The sequence below is a fragment of the Vipera berus genome (genome assembly GCF_964194415.1).
Source record: "Vipera berus genome assembly, chromosome: 16".
NCBI classification, from domain to species: domain Eukaryota; kingdom Metazoa; phylum Chordata; class Lepidosauria; order Squamata; family Viperidae; genus Vipera; species Vipera berus.
The window spans coordinates 9042585-9061406 of NC_138219.1; the positions used below are offsets into that span (position 1 = coordinate 9042585).

General features: G+C 44.6%; 1 protein-coding gene across 1 annotated transcript; it reads right to left on the bottom strand.

Annotated features, from left to right (window-relative positions):
- Positions 1-1994: 1994 nt before the first annotated feature.
- LOC308675202 (uncharacterized protein) lies at positions 1995-2468 on the bottom strand (the record flags this gene model as incomplete). The annotated part of the gene is made up of 1 exon (XM_081340266.1): positions 1995-2468. One exon carries the CDS (start codon positions 2466-2468, stop codon positions 1995-1997), a length of 474 nt encoding a protein of 157 aa, XP_081196392.1.
- Positions 2469-18822: the final 16354 nt, after the last annotated feature.

Genomic DNA, 18822 nt, shown 5'->3' on the forward strand with positions numbered 1-18822 from the left:
TTAACAGCCAATCCCTAAACTTTTCCTAGCCTGTGGACCTCCTTGCCATTAGAAGATCCTCTAGCTCAGAGGTCTTCAAACGTGGCGCTTTTATGACTTGCGGACTTCAACTCCCAGAATTCCTCAGCCAGCATGCCTGGCTGAGGAATTCTGGGTGTTGAAGTCCGCCAAGTCATAAAAGGGCCACGTCTGAAGACCCCTGAGTCTAGCTCCTCCTCCAATGATGGACAAGTGGAGGAAACATCAAGATTGACATGCATAACCTTCTCAGTTCTTCACTCTCCTTCTAGTTTCTCTTCTCTCCATCTCCTTTTTCCAGCACTCTTTTTTCTTCCTCTTCAGCCCTCTTGACATACTCAGAGGCTACAATCACATACGGCTTTCTCAAGTAACCCATTTTTCTACCTCAGCATGGTGGGTTGAACCCTACTTTCCTCCAATAAACTTCACCCACCCTGTGTCATGATTCCGACAGATCTTCTTGCTTTGACACCCTGCTTAGCAACCTGTTTTGTGTAACCGCAACTCTTAGTTCCTTTGCTGAACTTAACACAGAGAAGTTTGGATAACAAAGAAAAAAGAAACTTAAAAAGGAAAGGTTGATGAATCTTTTACCCCAAATAGGATTTCTGGTTGGTTATCCTTAAGAAAGAGGAAGAAAAAATGAAAGAGACCGAAGAAAATTTAGGAGAAAGGAATATTTGAGCATTTACTCAAGGGGATCTGTAGACTGCGATTGTTTTGGATTGGTCAACAAACTGGTTAAAAAAAAATTGAGTGTGGGATGGTCTACGAATCCAGCTAAAATTTCCTTTTAAACGTCAGCAAACAATTGGCAGATTATTTGAACGTTTTATTGTATTGGCGATGCTTTTAAAATGAACAAGAAAAGAAACTCAATACGTATTGGCTTTTCTTAAAAGAAAAAAATGTTGCTTTGATGGGAAGCCGTTCAGAAAGAGAAGAGTTGTGTTGGGACACTTTCAAAATGGAGATAATCAATGAAGGGTTACTTGGGCGTGAGGTTTCTTCCTGCAGGCCCAGATTTTGAATGTCAGGCTAAAACATCTTCCTCCCCCTTTTAAATAAACTTCCAGTGTTTAATGGCTTACATGAAGTTGACTTAGCAGCTTGAGTCCACTAAGGGACGACAAAAAGCTTTGCTCCGGAAAGGCTGAAGATTTTTGCAGTCTTGTATAAGGATGAATGAAATAAGAAAGAGAAGGGAGGATGAGAGAAAGGTGAAAGGAGGAGAGAGGAAAGGAAGGAGAAGGGAGGGAGGGAAAGAGGAGGGGAGAGAGGGAGGGAAGGAAGGAAGGAAGGAAGGAAGGAAGGAAGGAAGAAAGAAAGAAAGAAAGAAAGAAAGAAAGAAAGAAAGAAAGAAAGAAAGAAAGAAAGAGAAAGAAAGAAGGGATAGTGTGGCTTGTTTAATTGTGGCTGTATGTATTGTATGAACTGATTGGAAATGGAATCACACAATCAATGAACTGCTTCACCCACCATGACTTATTCACCAGACTTATTCACCCTCAGCCACCCTTCTCCTTCCAGGCTTACCTACATGGAGAAAACCTCCACGGTCACCAAGACGAGACTTCCCCCATCTTCAAATTACCACCAAACAAGAGCCACTGGTTTAAAATGCAGAATAACATTTATTCAGGGGCAAAGAAAGAATATTGGGACAAACCCTTAGGCCTTCCAAAGCAAAGAACCTCTCTCCTTTGACAAATAATTTCACAGGGCGGAGAGGACCCAAAGTGTCCGAGATGTTGGCACAGCTTCTTTCCTTCAAACTTCACATGAAGCTCTGGACTGAATCGATTTAGGAGGAGGCTAATGGTGTTGGAATCCCAAAAGAGGACACAAGCAATGGAGTAAAACTAGAGTAGGAAGAAGAGAGTCATAAAAGCCAGAGGCAGTCCGGAAAGGGCTCAAGTACGCCATAGCCAATCTTCTGAAATCCGTTTTGGTCAGTGAGAGTCCAGGTTCACTTAACAAGGGAGGTTGCAGATGCTACCTCTGCGACCGAGAGAGCAGATGCTTCCACGGCGGCCGAGACGTCCCAGGCGGCCTCCATAGTAGCCGCCACCGAAGTGTCCAAAACCTCCAGGAGCACATGGGGTGTTGCCTCCCACAGCGACGGGCTCACAGCTGGCGGACAGGATGGGACCAGGGATGGTGACCACAACTGCAGGGGGCTGGATGGTCACCTCAGATGGTGGGATCTGGTTGATGCATTTGGGGATGATTCCGGCCAGGGTGCCCAGGCTTCCTGAGCTTTCACCAGCTCCGTAGCCATAGCCCAAACCGTGGCCATAGCCCAAACCGTGGCCATAACCCAAACCGTAACCAAGACCTGCAGAGCCGAGACCACAGCCAAGACCCCTGGAACCGGCGGATCCGAAGCCAACAACTGGGGTGGATGCGCAAGATGGCACAGCACAAGAAGGTCCACAATGAGGCATGGCTGGATGGATGGAAGAGCTGTCGGAAGAAGAACAACCACGGGTTTTATGATTCACACACAGCACAAATTGCATCAAAAAAGAAACGGAAGATTCTTCCTGGTATCATGGACAGGTGGTCCTCAACATGCAGAATAACAGAGCTGGAAGGGGCCTTGGAGGTCCTCTAGTCCAACCCCTTCCTCAGGCAGGGAACCCTAGACCATTTCAGAGAAGTGGTTGTCAATCTCTTCTCAAAAACCTCCAGGGTTGGAGCACCCACAACTTCTGGAGGCAAGTCGTTCCACTGATTACACTTAGGACTGTCCTAAATCCATGCTCATTGTCAAATTTTGATCCCATTGCCAAGTGATGCAGTCATCAAGTAAAACACACTTGATTTTACAACCTGTTTTACCTTGATCGTTAAAAGAATCCAGGTTTCCCTTTTGACTTTGCGTTGTGGAAGTCACCTGGAAAAGTCATAACTTGTGACCAAACTGGGACGTTGCAACTCGTTAATCATAGGATCAAGTGTTTGTTTAGTCTTTTCTCAAAAGTCTCCGGAGATGGAGAAGCTACAAGGATTACAATTACATGGGTATTCCACAGTTCTACAAATCTGGAAGTTTTTGCTACCGCTTGAATGAAATATAGGTAGCTGTAACTCATTCTGAGACAAACATCTTTTCTGAATGCTGCTTTAAGGTTAGAATGAAACATTTCTCTAGGCTCTTCCTAAGAGGAGACTGAATTGTTGGAAACCTTCCTTCCTTCCTTCCTTCCTTCCTTCCTTCCTTCCTTCCTTCCTTCCATCCTTCCTTCCTTCCCAAATCAGATTCTGAGTGGAATACATTGTAAATCTTCCAAGCCACCCCATTTCATGAAACAGAGCGCCAAACCAGCCCAGAGAGGCCTCCGAGGGGACTCACCAGAGAGACTCTTAGAGAAGCAGTCAAGAGGAGCAGATGAAGCTGATGGAAGCTCTCGGCATGAGAAGCTCTTTTATACTCTTTTTTCTGTCCCCACCGCTCGCTTAGAGACGCCCCTTTTTGCCTGTGGCGTTGATTAATGTTTGTGCACAGCATCATCTCTTTACTTTAATAAGATGAAATGAACATGAATTGAAGACTTGGCGTTTTGTCAGCCTCGTGTGACATGCTTGTCATTTTGATCTTATCTCCGTTTCCTCTTTTCTTCTTTTGTTCTTTCCATGGAGATAAACGCACTTTATGTCTCACCTCACTGAGCAGAAAGCGGCATTCATATGCCTTGTTTATAATTTCAAATTTCAAAATTTTCATTTAATTATTCTGTTGCTACCAACGCTTCTGTCTCTCCTCATCCCTGTTGCATCAGGAGCAGCGATTAAGCATCAGCAGAATCACTGGTCTGATCTTCCATAACTTTTCACAGAATTATTCAATAAAGATTGGTTTGATTTTTAGTCAATCTGTTCATTCAGAGGATAGAGGACAGGCTTTGGAGAGAAAGGGAGGAAAAAGAGAGTATCAAAGAAAAAAGGGAGAGAGGGAAGGAGAGGGAGGAAGAGGGGGAGAGACGGGGGAGAGAGAGAGAGAGAGAGGAAACAACAGATTGCTATATGAAGTTTGTAGGCTTTCGTAGAAGGACTTCAAAGGGTGCTTGGATGATCAACTGCTGGAGATGCTGCAGTAGATCTGTATGAACAGGGGGTAGGAATAAAGAAGTCCCTTCCAAACTCTATGATTCTGGGAAAGAAAGATGGGATATGCCCTGACAAGTCATATTAACTAAGGTTTATTAAGAAACCATGATTAGCAGGGCTTGGAAATCTGTCAGCCAAAACAGTAAGTAAACTGAGGAATAACTGGTACTACGATTCCTGCTGTCACCACTACCATCACCACCATCACCTCCACACAGCTTGACTGCTACACTCAGCATGGGGCTGTCCTTGAAGATGGTTCCAAGAGTACAGAATCCCAGGCTGCCGGTAGGTTGAGCAGCATTCCTTGATCACCGCATGGGTCAAAGTCTTCTGGACCAAAATCCAAGTCCAGGTTTAGATCTTCATCAAGAACCATCTCCCCCCAAAATAATTCCATGGGAATGAGGGGATGGTCTTAGAAGTCCTCTGATCTTCACACCACTCAAAATGTGCTCTAGAACACCCACATTTACAGCTCTTTGAAAGCATACTAAACTTGGGTTGATTGAAATATTTGGGATAAACAGGTTGGAATGAAGACCATCTTGGAGAAAGTTGAACACTGAGATTCTGGAGCTGACATTCAATTGGTGATGGGACCTTCAGGATGCTTTATCCTCCAGACATTATTGCAGTGTAGATTCAACCCAGAGCAGGTGGTTTCTGGTACCAACTGAGTTTGGGTTAGTAATTTTCAAGAAGACCTTGTGAATGTTACTTTTGCCATTTTCCCATGTATTGGGTAGATTCAGGGATACCTACAGGATCACAAGCTCTCCGCCTCGAAGTCAAAGTTATCCGTGAGTCTCTGTGCTGATTCAAGGAAAAGTTGCCATTTTTTTTTGCGGAGTTGCTACTGAGGACAATCACCCAGCTTTGATCTTACCTCGATCTCCACCTGTGGGTGTTGCTCATTTCCAAGATCAGATAAGCACTTGGCTTCAGGTCAACAAACCTGAATGGGAGCACAGAAGAAATAGTTTTAGTTTATTTACGGTGACACAATTATTGCTCCTCACAGTGGCAATGTGACAGTTTGTGCTGAGTGAAGTCCTTTTTTTTTGTTCTTTTAAACACCGGAAAAGAAAATTGTAGGAAGCCAAATGAAGTTTTATGAGTCCCAACTTCCTGGGGACGCCATCCAAATCGTATAAAAGCTCCCTCTGCTCTCTCCAATGCCATCAGCTTCTGGTTGACTCTCCTGTCTTCACTACTTCTCTTCGAAGAAGGTAAGACTATCTACTCAGAGAGAATTCCTCCTGGTTGCGAACAGATGAAGTAGAACTCCAAGCCAAAATCTGGGATTCTTCAAGATGTTCACCAGATGACATGCTAGAAGGCTTCTGAATGTTTCTTCTTTCAGGACCTAGGTTTTCTCCTTGAAGGACCAGGAAGACATCATCTTGACTTTCTTCCTTCTTAACCATCTCTCTTTAGCTCACCATCCTAAGATAACAGACTTTATGGTTCGAGCATTGAGAACCAAGTCTTCTCTTCTTCTCCCCTCTAATAAGAACAAGTGTTGATTTTCCAGGTCTCCCTTCCAAATTCCATGCCCCTCCTGGTGAATTTCTTGGCTGTTTTAGGTTGAAGAAGCCTAAGACGTTAGTTCAACTCAGTTCTAGCTAATCTTGTTGAAGGATCTGCTGGTTGAACGAAGACACTGGAGATGGAGTGGGCAAAACGAATGCAATTCTCACAATGTCTCTCCTTTTTTTTATGCTAGACTCACTTCGCGACTCAACGCAATGGCCTACTGAGAACCCGCTTGCGCTGTGCCATCTTTCGCATCTGCCCCAGTTGTTGGCTTTGGATCAGCCAGTTCCAGGGGTCTTGGCTATGGTCTCAGCTCTGCAGGTTTGGGTTATGGACGCGGTTAGGGCTATGGCTAAGGACCCGGTACCTTGGCCGAAAGCTCAGGAAGCTTGGGCACTCTGGCCGGCGTCAACCAGATTCCACCATCCGAGGTGACCATCCAGCCTCCTTCATCTGTGATGACCATCCCTGGTCCCGTTCTCTCTGCCAGCTGTGAGCCTGTCGCCGTTGGAGGCAACACCCCATGTGCCATCTCTGGTTCTGGGCTGAGAGGAAGCTGGGGATATGGAGGTCTTGGCTTCAGTGGTTATGGTGGTCTTCTTGGCAGAAGGTATCCATGGAACCGCAGAGGAAGCATCTGCTTGAGCCGTCCTGGTAGCATGTGCCTGTAGATGGATGAAATTGGCATGGAAGACCCCTCCTGATATCATGATGGCGTTGGAGTCACTTCCCCTGTTGTTTTTCTCCACCTTTTTCTTTAAAATGCTCAGGTTCCCTCCCCCTTTGCATAGATATATGTTATATATAAGGGACGCGGTGGCTCAGTGGGTTAGGACGCTGAGCTTGTCGATCAGAAGGTCGGCAGTTCGGCGGGTTGAATCCCGAGTGCCGCGTAGCAGAGTGAGCGCCTGTTAGTCATCCCAGCTTCTGCCAACCTAGCAGTTCGAAAGCACGTAAAAATGCAAGTAGAAAAATAGGGACCGCTCCGGTGGGAAGGTAACAGCGTTCCGTGCGCCTTTGGCGTCTAGTCATGCCGGCCACGTGACCACGGAGACATCCTCGGACAAGCACTGGCTCTTCGGCTTTGAAACGGAGATGAGCACCAGCCCCTAGAGTCGGAAACGACTAGCACACCTTTACCTTTACCTTTGCCTTTATGTTATATATAATACACGCCTTCAGCAGCTCTTGCGTGACTCTTAATGTCACATCTCTGTGTTTTCCAATAAAATGAAAAGTACATCCTTTGAACCCACGTCTCTGTCTTCCTTTAATCTCCATCCTTTGTGGCATGGGTTGCGGTGAATTAAATTCCCATGAGGTCAGGTCGTTCAAAGAGGGGAAGAAATTGAATATGTCAAGAGAATGCTTTCTGGGCATAAAATGCTCTGGAGATTTCTAAAGTGTTCCAAATAGAACAAGAGCCTTGGTGGAGCAGTGGGCTAATGCCTCCTTAAGTAACACCAGCTGCCTGCAATTAGTGCAGGTTCGAGTCCCACCAGGCTCAAGGTTGACTCAGCCTTCCATCCTTCCGAGGTAGGTAAAATGAGGACCCAGATTGTTGTGGGCAATAAGCTGACTTTGTAATAATGCCGCTTGGGGGTGTGTGAAAGCCCTAATAAGCAGGCAGATACATAGAATGAAGGCTACTGCTAAGCTTGTAAGCCACCCTGAGTCTTCGGAGAAGGGCGGGATATAAATGGGATTAAAATAAAAAAATAAAAATAAAAAATAGAAGTATTCATTTTTTAAAAAGAATTCATTCGTTCATTCGTTCGTTCCCTCATTCAAAGGAACCACAGCATCTGGCCTACACAGAAGGCCAGACGGTCTCCTGCTTGAGACTAGAAGACCTCCAAGGGTCCTTCCAACTCTGTTATTCTATTAACCTTCCTGGCCACTCCAGAATATTCCATGAACTTCAGAACTCCTATTCTTCTTCCAGACACTGTTCATCCAGCTGTTCCAACAAAGCTTAGCTTCTTACACAAATGTAGCAGCTGTGTCGTTCCTTGACTAAGCTATGATATTGTGCAAATGTGGTATCTCCACCAACGTGGTTTTTCCACCAATAGCTTGGAGGAAGGAGACTTTTCTCTATTTTGTGTATATCCTGTGTGTGTCGAGATAAAATGCCCACAAGGAGGCACTGTGGGACGGGTTTCATCCTTTTGGGGAGACCAGCCACATGTTTTCCTATGGAGGTTCAAACCTCTTTTGAGAATTCAATTCATTCATGTCTGTGGAGTTTCTCAGCCATCCAGGCCATGGTTGTCACAAAAGTGATTTTTCGGGGGGGGGGGGGGAACTGGACTTTCTTGTTTTTCTCTGAAGAGGTTTCACTTCTCATCCGAGAAGCTTATAATAATAATAATAATAAGTTGGAAGGGACCTTGGATGTCATCTAGTCCAACCCCCTGCTCAGGCAAGAAACCCTATACCATTTCAGGCAAATGGCTGTCCAGTCTCTTCTTAAAAACCTCCAGTGTTGGAGCATTCACCGCTTCTGGAGGCAGGTTGTTCCACTTGTTAATTGTCCTCACTGTCAGGAAGTTTCTCCTTAGTTCTAGGTTGCTTCTCTCCTTGACTAGTTTCCATCCGTTGCTTCTTGTCCTGCTTTCAGGTGCTTTGGAGAATAGCTTGACTGCCTCTTCTTTGGGGCAGCCCCTGAGATATTGGAACACTGCTATCATGTCCCCCCTCACCCTTCTCTTCGTTAGACTACACATACCCAATTCCAGCAACCGTTCCCGATATGTTTTAGCCTCCAGTCCCCCAATCACCTTTGTTGCTCTTCTCTGCACTCTTTCTAGAGTCTCGACATCTTTTTTACATCGTGGTGACCAAACCTGGATGCAGTATTCCAGGTGTGGCCTTACCAAGGCATTGTAAAGTGGTATTAGTACTTCACGCCATCTTGATTCTTCTTCTACTCTGCCTGGAAGGTGGGGAATGGAAGGGTCCAGTCAGAGCTGAAGAAGCTTCTTGGATGAGACGTGCAACCTCTTCAGAGAAAAAGAAGGAAGTCCAGTTGCCTCCTGAAAAAAAGCACCTTTGGGTCAACACATTCAGGCTTTGGATGACTACATATAGTCAATCAAGCTTTAGGGGCCATGTAGATCTCCCATAGTATACCTGAAAGTGTTTCTCTTTTTTTTCCTTTTGTGGAGCTGAACAAAGATATGGTGAGTCCCATAAATCTCCTGATTTAGACAACATCTCCAGTTCTTCTATCCTCCTGCAAATGTGGAACCCAGAACTGTTGTGTGGGTGTGTGTGTGTGTGTGTCTCAAAATAGAGGAGAAGGAGAACCAGAATGGTGATAATCTTTCTGGCAGTTTTGATCAAGACCCAGCCCAGTTTGCATGGATCAATGCACAGGGCAAACTCAGCCAAGGATCTACGTCACTCCACATGGCGTATTCGTCAGTAGGGAAACATTGTTCACCTTCTCTTTGAACCCTGACCCACCCAGGCTACATGGAAAAGACCTCCACGACCACAAAGACAAGAGTTTGCCCATCTTCAAATGACAACCAAGGAGAACCACAGGTTTGCAATGCAGAATGATTTTTTTTTTATTAAAGTGCAGAGAAAGAACATTGAAAGAAGCCATCGGGGGTTCCAAACAGTGCAAAGAAATTAACATCTCTGCTTTGACAAACAATTTTAGAGGGGACTAGATGTTTGCAGAGCTCCGTTCATTCAACACTTCATATAAAGCCCTTGATTTATCAATTGGGCAGAGGGCTAATTTCCCAGGAAGGCACAGTGCTAATGCATGTTGGGATACCGGAGAAGAATACAAGCGGTGGAGTAACTTGAGCGTAGATGGAAGAGAGCTGTCGAAGCTAAATGCAGGCCAAACATGCCTTAGCCAATCTTCTCAAATCCGTTTTTGGTCATGGAGAGTCCAGGTTAACTTAACAGGGGAGGTTGCAGGGGAGAGCACAGATGCTTCCACGGCGACCAAAACGTCCCAAGCGGCCTCCATAGTAGCTGCCACCGATGCGTCCAAGACCTCCAGGGGCACATGGGGTGTTGCCTCCAACGGCGACGGGCTCACAGCTGGCGGAGAGGATGGGACCAGGGATGGTCACCACGACTGAAGGGGGCTGGATGGTCACCTCAGATGGTGGGATCTGGTTGATGCAGTTGGGGATGATTCCAGCCAGGGTGCCCAGGCTTCCTGAAGATTCAGCCAGGGCACCAGCTCCGTAGCCAAGTCCAAGACCTCTGTAGCCATATCCCCATGGTCCACAGCCAGTTGACCCAAGTCCAACGACAGGGGCGGAAGCACAGGATGGGACAGCACAAGATGGTGCACAGAAAGGCATGTCTGGTGATAAGACTGAAAGAAGAAGGAGACAGTGTTGACACACACCAACCAAGGGTAGCCCCAAAAGAATTATGGAAGAAGATAGATACGGTATCCCATCCAGGAGAGGTGGTTGGCTTCCCAAATTAAGAAAATTGGGGATCTTCTGAATTATTCATTTGGTTTAATTTAAATGATTTACCAACATTTGAAGCTCTTTTGGTAGTAGAACAGAGCATCAATTTTCTAGACCCAATGATCTAAGAGATCAACAGTAATGCACAATATTCTTAGCAAAAACACAAAAGTCTTGCCATTGCTCTTCTCCTGCGTGTAGTTCCCACTTTCCAGTCTAGCCTATACATTTCATGATGGTGTTCCACCATGCATTCCCTGACTTAATCCTGTTTTGCCTTTCAAGCAAATTCAGACAGATGCTACTACACAAGTCTTGGGTATTCCAAAACTGCCGCTAAATCTCTAAAAGGTACGAGAGACCGGCTTACCTGTTCCTCTGAGGAGTAGAAGGCAAGAGAGGAGGAGATGTGAAGCTGTTGGAGATCCTGTGAAGGACAGGGCTTTTTATACTGTCTTCCTAGCATCCCAGTGAGCGGACAAGTACACTTTTGCCTCACTAAGTGGTAATTAATCACCATTAAAATCTGCTGTTCCTGTCCTTTGAAAAAATTACTTTGAAACCCTGAAGGCATTCTGTGGAAAAGATTCCGCTGCTGTCAGCACAGGAGGACACAAATGGCCTGAAACATGATAGAATACTTCCTTCCCTTCTTTATTTTCACAGACGTTTGCAACGTTCAAGATGGGAAGCGGAATGCAGGGAGAATGTGGAGTTTCGCAAGTGGGTGAAAACTCTGTAGGACCTTTCAGTTGAATCTGAAAGCTTACAAACAATGGGATTGAGTCCTTGTAGTTATTGTTCCTCGTGTATCACATCTAGCCTCCTTGGTTTGGACCATGGTTTATTGAACAAGCCACAGCAGATTCTCAGCTGTCTACCTGGTTTTGAGCCAGCCAATATGCCACAGTTGAAAGAATGTTGTAGAATTGTCAGGTGGATGAAGCTTTGGAGAACCACCACCAGAAAATGACCATGTAGTACCAGAATGGTTTGTGTTCACACGTATTATGGAGTACTGATCTTTTGTTTTCTGGAGAAGCACTTTGCCCACCATAGAGGGATAGGCCATATCCATGAATGTCCACGTTTCCTTGTGCAGGACTTGATCTTCTAGCTCAATTTTGAAGAGTCCCATTTGAAGGAGTTTATTTTGGATGATATGGAACTCACAACATCTCTGAAGCCACATTCACACAACAGGTTCCGTATAAAAGGGGATGCCTGGGTTCGGCCAGATACTCCCATTAACCAATCAATTAACAGAGCGTGTCAACCCCGACAATTGGGACCTAGTCCATAGATCAGGGCCAAAGAAGCCATAGCTTGATGGAATGAGTTTTAACCAGAATGATATGGGATGCTGTGATTCACAAATGATTGTGAATCCTGGACTGATACTACAAGGAAGGAACTACTTGAAACCTACCAGCTCCATTCACAGAATTGGTTTTCACAGTGCTCACAATACATACGCTCTAAATGAACTTCATCAGCTGGCTTTGTTCGACACGCCAACACAAAAGTCTTCCCCACAGTTAACAATAACCTAGTCATAGAATGGTGGACTAGTCAAAGATCATGAGGAACATCTTGTTTAACTTTCTGCACTATGAAGAACCAGGCCTGAGAGGTGGATGTCCAGCCTCTTCTCAAAAGTCTCCAGAGATAGATAACCCACAAAGGAAATGTTTAATTGGTGAACCAGAACTGACCATGAAAAGTCTAGATGGCCAGACTTATACCTGTTACTTCTGATCCTCCTTTTTCTTCCATGGAAAAGAGTATCTTCCTAACTATCTACCCCAGCATATTCTTTCATGCACCTGAGGTCTGATTTTTGCAGTACCTATGAGAGGTGCATCTACTGGTTATTGGTGTGGTTCAAGTGGCATCAAGAAATACAGACTCGAAAGGTCTAAAGGATTGTCATATACTGTAAGTCCATGTTTGAAGCTCTTGAGAAGAAGGCTCTCCTCACTGATGTCCTCCTTGGTGGTAGGACCTTATCCAAAGCCATGCTTTAGCTTTTAGGTGGGACTTGAAGAAGATCTTAAGAAGATTCAGATCAGGCTTTTGGGGGGTTTCTTTCAGGAAACACTAGCCAGCCTTAATTTTTCTCTTGGACAAATGAATCCTACAGATGATTCATCTAATGGCATGACTTCCCACAGTTAGAATTCACAGTCAGCATTCCTTGAGAAAATTGACAAATACTTTCTGGTGGGAAGCATCTGCCTCCTTTGAAGTCCTGCACTTCCTCTGGGTGTTCCTACTGGTTTTTTTTTGTTGTTGTTTATTTCCTGGTAGAACAGCCTTAAACAGTTTTCCAGAAGTGTAGATGCAACCAAAATTAATCTTAAGTGTTTTGACCCCTATAGCAACCTGTCCTCTCTTTCGGGTAGCATCTTGGCATTAATTAAAGGCACCAGACTTGTTGTATAATTATCTACTCGTAAAGGAAATGGGCTTGAGCATATTTTTAAAAGCTTGGCAATGGAGTACGTCAATTACTGCAGCACCTTGATCTGTACTCTGATTGGGAAGATAAGAAGAAGAAAAAAATCAGGAATATAAACTTCTGTGAAGTTTTCCTACGATGCTTAGACAAGCCACATTCCAATGTAAACTGGAGATTTTTTTTTCCTCCTCCAGGTAGAGTGAATTTAGTCATGCAACAACATATTTGTGAATAATGGGGATGAGGCGAGGGGAATTGGTTACTGAATAGGAGAAGACAGAAATGAAGAACAAGCCCATTCAGGTCCAGAAAGGGTGAAACTGACTCGCCACGCAATCTCCCCCAGTCAGAAAACAAAGAAGGGACCCACTCAGGTCCAGAAAGGGTGAAATTGACTCGCCACACAATCTCTCTCACTCAGCAAACAAAGAAGGGACCCACTCAGGTCCAGAAAGGGTGAAATTGACTCGCCACACAATCTCTCCCAGTCAGAAAACAAAGGCCCCACTCAGGTCCAGAAAGGGTGAAATTGACTCGCCACGCAATCTCTCCCAGTCAGAAAACAAAGAAGGGAACCACTCAGGTCCAGAAAGGGTGAAATTGACTTGCCACGCAATCTCTCCCAGTCAGAAAACAAAGAAAGGTCCCACTCAGGTCCAGAAAGGGTGAAATTGACTCGCCACACAATCTGTCCCAGTCAGAAAACAAAGAAAGGTCCCACTCAGGTCCAGAAAGGGTGAAATTGACTCGCCACGCAATCTCTCCCAGTCAGAAAACAAAGAAGGGAACCACTCAGGTCCAGAAAGGGTGAAATTGACTCGCCACGCAATCTCTCCCACTCAGCATCTCATCTTCAAAGGCTTCCTTGCTCTTTGCTGTGATTTGTACCTCCCACTCACTTAATCCTTTCAAACACTATCTCTGACATTATCTCCTGTTGTTCTCCACAAATGTACGCTATCCCCACCCTTCACCAGTAGTTATGGAGGGTGGAACCTCTTGTTCCTAGTGTGTAAACACACTACATTTTCCCATGGATACACAATTTTGTTTGGGCTGAGTCGGTGAATTGCAAGGCAGAACCTGGCTTCAAAAGAGGAAGCCGGATAAGTAGCCATTGTAGAGCAATTTAATCTACATGAAAGGTTATGAATGAAATTATTCATATTATTATTATTCATAATAAGATTTTGCCTCTCGCCATTAAACCCCCTGTTGACCTGAGCTTGAAGTTTTCAATCATCCCTGAGTTCACTAAATGACACACACTTTAAAAAAAAACACTATTAATTTTTTTCCTCTAACATAATTCCAAAATGTATCTAACATGAAACAGATCAAAAATATGGGACATTTTGGGATCAAGAGAATAGATTTTCTTCTTCTTCTTCTTCTTCTTCTTCTTCTTCTTCTTCTTCTTCTTCTTCTTCTTCTTCTTCTTCTTCTTCTTCTTCTTCTTCTTCTTCTTCTTCTTCTTCTTCTTCTTCTTCTTCTTCTTCTTCTTCTTCTTCTCCTTCTCCTTCTCCTTCTCCTCCTCCCAACAGAGATACGAAGATACCCCCCCAAAAAACAACACCCTAAATAATTTTTTAATTCTCCTAAATGTCCTCCATTTTTGGAAGAGATTTGGGAAGTGCCTCCAGCTTTGACGCACAAAGGGAACCAGCTCCCAAAGCAGGATTTTTCTCCACAGTTTGACCACAGGAGCCCAATTTTCTTCCTTTGCTAATACTCTTTGGAATTTCTTCTGTTGTACCAAGCAGTCACTGAGTTGGAAGGAAGATCCTGTCCATAAGATCCTATCTCAACTTTTCTAGGAAAGATAAACATCTGGAAACCGGAATGTCCTTTTGTCACGGTTTATTTTTTTGGTCCTTTTTCCTGCTGAGGTCTTGCTCCAAGGAAATTCAACCAGCCCGATTGGAGATGTAAGCTAGAACTGGTGAGCTGGGTAATTGCTGATCTCAATCCCGTCGCACCGCTTTGATCTCTTTTATTGTTTAAATGAGCTGGAAAGAAGACAGCTATCTGGAATGACAAGCATCTCGCCCTGTTTGGGCTAAACAGATTGTGAAAATGCACAGGTCAGCTTTTTGTCTTGGTACGTCTATCATCCACGGACAAAATAATGGCGGGGCGCGAATTAAAAACCAAACAGAACTCTAATATCCTTTTCAACCTGGTATTTACCCCACAAAGAATGTCTTTAGGGCTGATCCAGAGAGATCATCTTTATTTTGCTTTTCTTTCGGCAATTTTCTTTTCTCTCTTACTGAAACTAAAGATGAATCCATGAATCCTTTTCAGGTTGCCCAGAGAAATTCAAGAAATCCATTACTGTTCTTGTGACTTTGCTGGGAATCAACGCATATTTCAAGGAAATTCAAAGAATCAAATCTGGATTAAAGGATATTCAGTAAAAAAAAAAGACACCACACCAATAGATTAAAAACTACTTTTTTTAGCAACTCATTGTCCTCAGCTTATCTAGTGTAATTTGGCTTTTAACGAGCCTGTTCTGGTTTCTTTGGCGTGGAAGTGTTGTTGTTGTGAATTGTCGCAACACCACCCGAAGGGAGAGGAGGTGGGGGTGTTTTGGCTTTACTTTTTTTTTCTGTTTTAATTCGTAGTTTTGGGTTTTTTTTTTCAGCCTGAAATCAATGCCAGCAAAAGCTCCTGGGGAGCAATGAAACGCCAAGCCCCCAAAGCATCTCCTGTCAATCTTACATGCAGCAGAAATCTATGGAGATGTTTTAAAATGCTTTATTACTATCTGTTGACAACAAGGGAAGAAGCCTGAACAAATGATAGGGCACCCCTTTTTTAAAAAAAAAAACAAAGTGAAATTTTAGGAGGGAAATGAGAATAATGTTATGTGTGGATTTCCCTGGAGAACCATGATTTGTTTACAGCAGCTATTCCTGCTGGAACAAAGAAGCATTGGGTTCTCGGGATTCAAGGTCAGATTGGAAGATCCCAAGACCATCCCCTTGAGGGGAAAATCCGGAAGTTTGCTCTCTCCCATGTTAATTTTTATAATGTTGATATTTTGTTGACCTTTCTCCTTCTTCTCCTTCTCCTCATTTTTCTCCTTCTTCTCTTTCTCCCTCTCCTCCTCAACTTCTTTCTCCTTCTTATTCTCCTCCTTCTCCTTCTCTTTCTTTTCCTCCTTCTCCCCCTTCCCCTTCTCTTTCTCTTCTCCTTCCCATACCAAACCCACCCCAGATCCTGATTTAATATTCCAGGCCTCCACCTGTATTTCCTACTTCATTGGCTTGAGAGGGTCAGCGCAAGAAAAAGAATTCAGAAGCAAGTCCAATTTTCCCCCCCTATTCTTCTCCTTGGGGAACAGAGAGAGTGAAGCCCCATGGGTTTCTGATGTGGTGAGACACACCCCACTAAGCTGAGATTTGCACAACATATCTGTGAACCCCAAACAACTGAAAAATGGAAGAACGCCCACACGGCATTCTAAGCAACTAAAATTGCAATTATTATCTTGACATGTTATGAGTCAGAGTGCGTTGGTGGTTCATTAAGGCCTGTGGGATGTCTTCTTCAGATGCCACCAGATCTAGCCGAATGGTATAAAAAGCCTTCTCTACTCGGGGAGAACTTCACAGCATCTCTGACCAGCTTGCTCCCTTTCTACTACTTCTCCTCTGAGCAGGTAAGTCAATTTCTTTACTGGAACAGGTCATCTTAGAGAGTCAGAACTGGGGAAATGTTTATAGGATGGGGATGGAGGTTGATTAGCCCTCCAGACTCTTGCTAGGAGGAACAGCCACTATGAAGAAAGAGCTGGAGGAGAATAACCTTTGCAAGCTCAGCTGAAGGGAGAGGGATTTGAGTTCAGCTTTAGTTAAGATCTTAGAAACCTCCTGTGGATAGCCCTACACTAACAAAAACTCTAGAGAACAGACAAGGTTCTCCATGATAAACAAGGATAGGAAGGACACTTCATATCTGGACAGTCTCTGTGTCAGAAGCTCTCAGAGCTTCTCCAAATCATTTTTAAATGGTCTTCGGAAAAATGTGGACCATTTGTACTAGATCCTGTGACAGTTCTTCCTGGGAATGGATCTTCACAGAACAAGAGCAATTCCAGATGGACACTTTCTTCCATTTTAGTTTAGGTTGGGTGTTTTTTTTTAAATCACCTGTGCCTTATTCAAAGTCTGGACTTGCTTGGTGCAGTCTGTTGAAGATCTAGTGTTTGCAGTCATAGAAGATGCTAAGCTTGTGTAGCTTGAACCCGTGGTTAATGTGGGGGTGGGGGGGATGACTTTATGACTCATTATTCTGTGCACCTAAAGGATGGGTTATCATCTAATTAATCACGTTGTGCTAAACTAGACAGAAGGTTGACCTGAAACAAAATGAGAATGTTGTTTGTGCACACTGTCCCATCATCTGGAATCTTTTTTAAGTCTTTGTGATTTTTTGGGGGGCATTCTCTCTCTCCTCCCATGGACAACTTGATAGTGTAATGTTTCATTTCAGACATACCTTAACTCTCCTACACAAATGGCTTACTGTGGACCATCTTGCGCTGTCCCATCTTGTGCTTCCGCCCCTGTCGTCGGACTTGGGTCAACTGGCTGTGGACCATGGGGATATGGCTACAGAGGTCTCGGCTCTGGCCTTGGCTACGGTTATGGCTCTGCTGGGTTTGCTGAATCCGCTAGGAACTTGGGCACCCTGGCTGGAGTCATCCCCAACTGCATCAACCAGATCCCACCATCTGAGGTGACCATCCAGCCCCCTGCAGTTGTGGTCACCATCCCTGGTCCCATCCTCTCCGCCAGCTGTGAGCCCGTCGCTGTTGGAGGCAATACCCCATGCGCCCCTGGAGGTTTTGGAAGTTATGGTGGCTACTATGGAGGCCGTCTGGGACGTTTCGGCCGCCGTGGAAGCATCTGCTCTCTCGGTCGCAAAGGTAGCATCTGCACCCTCCCTTGTTAAGTGAGCCTGGACTCTCCCTGACCAACACGGATTTCAGAAGATTGGCTAAGTCGTATCTGAGCCCTGCTGTGTCTGCATACAGTTTTCACAGCAACCTCTACTCTAGAGTTATCCCATTGCTTTTATTCTTTTCTGGCTTTCCAACATGCCTTTCTGGCAGATACGTAATCAGTGAAGAGCTTCAAGTGAAGTTTTGAATGAAAGAAGCTTGGCCAACATCTAGCGACTTGTCTCCTCTCTGCCCCCCTGAGATTATTTGTCAAAGGGGAGACGTTCATGTCTTTGCATTCTTTGAATCCCTGATGGCTTCTTGCAATGTTCTTTCTTTGCACTTTAATAAAAATCATTCCGCACTGCAAACCTGTCGCTCTCTTTGGTTGTAATTTGAAGATGGGCAAAGTCTTCCCTTGGTGACCATGGATATTTTCTCCATGTAGCCTGGGTGGGAAGGGGTGGGAAGAGAAGGGTGGCTAAGGTTCCCTGCTGATGAATAAGCCATGATGGGTGAAGCAGATCATGGGTTGGGTTTGCCCTTTGCATTCATCCACGCAAACTGGGTCAGGCCTCAGTCAAAGCTGGTAGAAGGCCGAACACAGTCCTGTCTTTCCTGCCCCTCTTTTCTGCCTTGATGACACCCCATCTGGTGAATGTTGTACAATTCTGGGCACCACATTTTGAGAAGGATATTCAGTTTGGAGAAGGTTCAGGGTAAAGTGACAAAGAAGACATGGGGGCTTCTTTGGTATAGGGTCTCCTGCTTGAGCAGGGGGTTGATGTAGAAGACCTCCAAGGTCCCTTCCAGATCTATTCTGATTGATTGATTGATTGGCTAGAGGACATGTCCTATGAGGACAGGTCAAAGGAACATGAGATGTTCAGTCTGAAGTCAGCAAACATATGGGACTCACCATAGGTCCACCATAGGACCAGGTTCAGATCCATGAAGAGGAGGTACAATCAAGATATTCATGGGCTATCTCCTATGGACCCCAAACCAAAGGAACAAGTAGAAGTTGCCAGATCTAGATGACCACTCAAGTTTAATTGATCAAATATAGTTATCCAAAGCATGAAGGTCATTAGTTTGATTCCCTGAACAGTCCTTGAACTCCCATAGAAGAACATCTGTCTTCTCACCTCTGAAGATGCCCCATAAAGATGTGGTCACTGATCTGAAAACACACAGGATATACACTATGTAAAAACAGAAATTTCTTCTTCATGAAAGATAGTGGGGGAGGCCATCTCTTGGTGGGATAACATAATAAT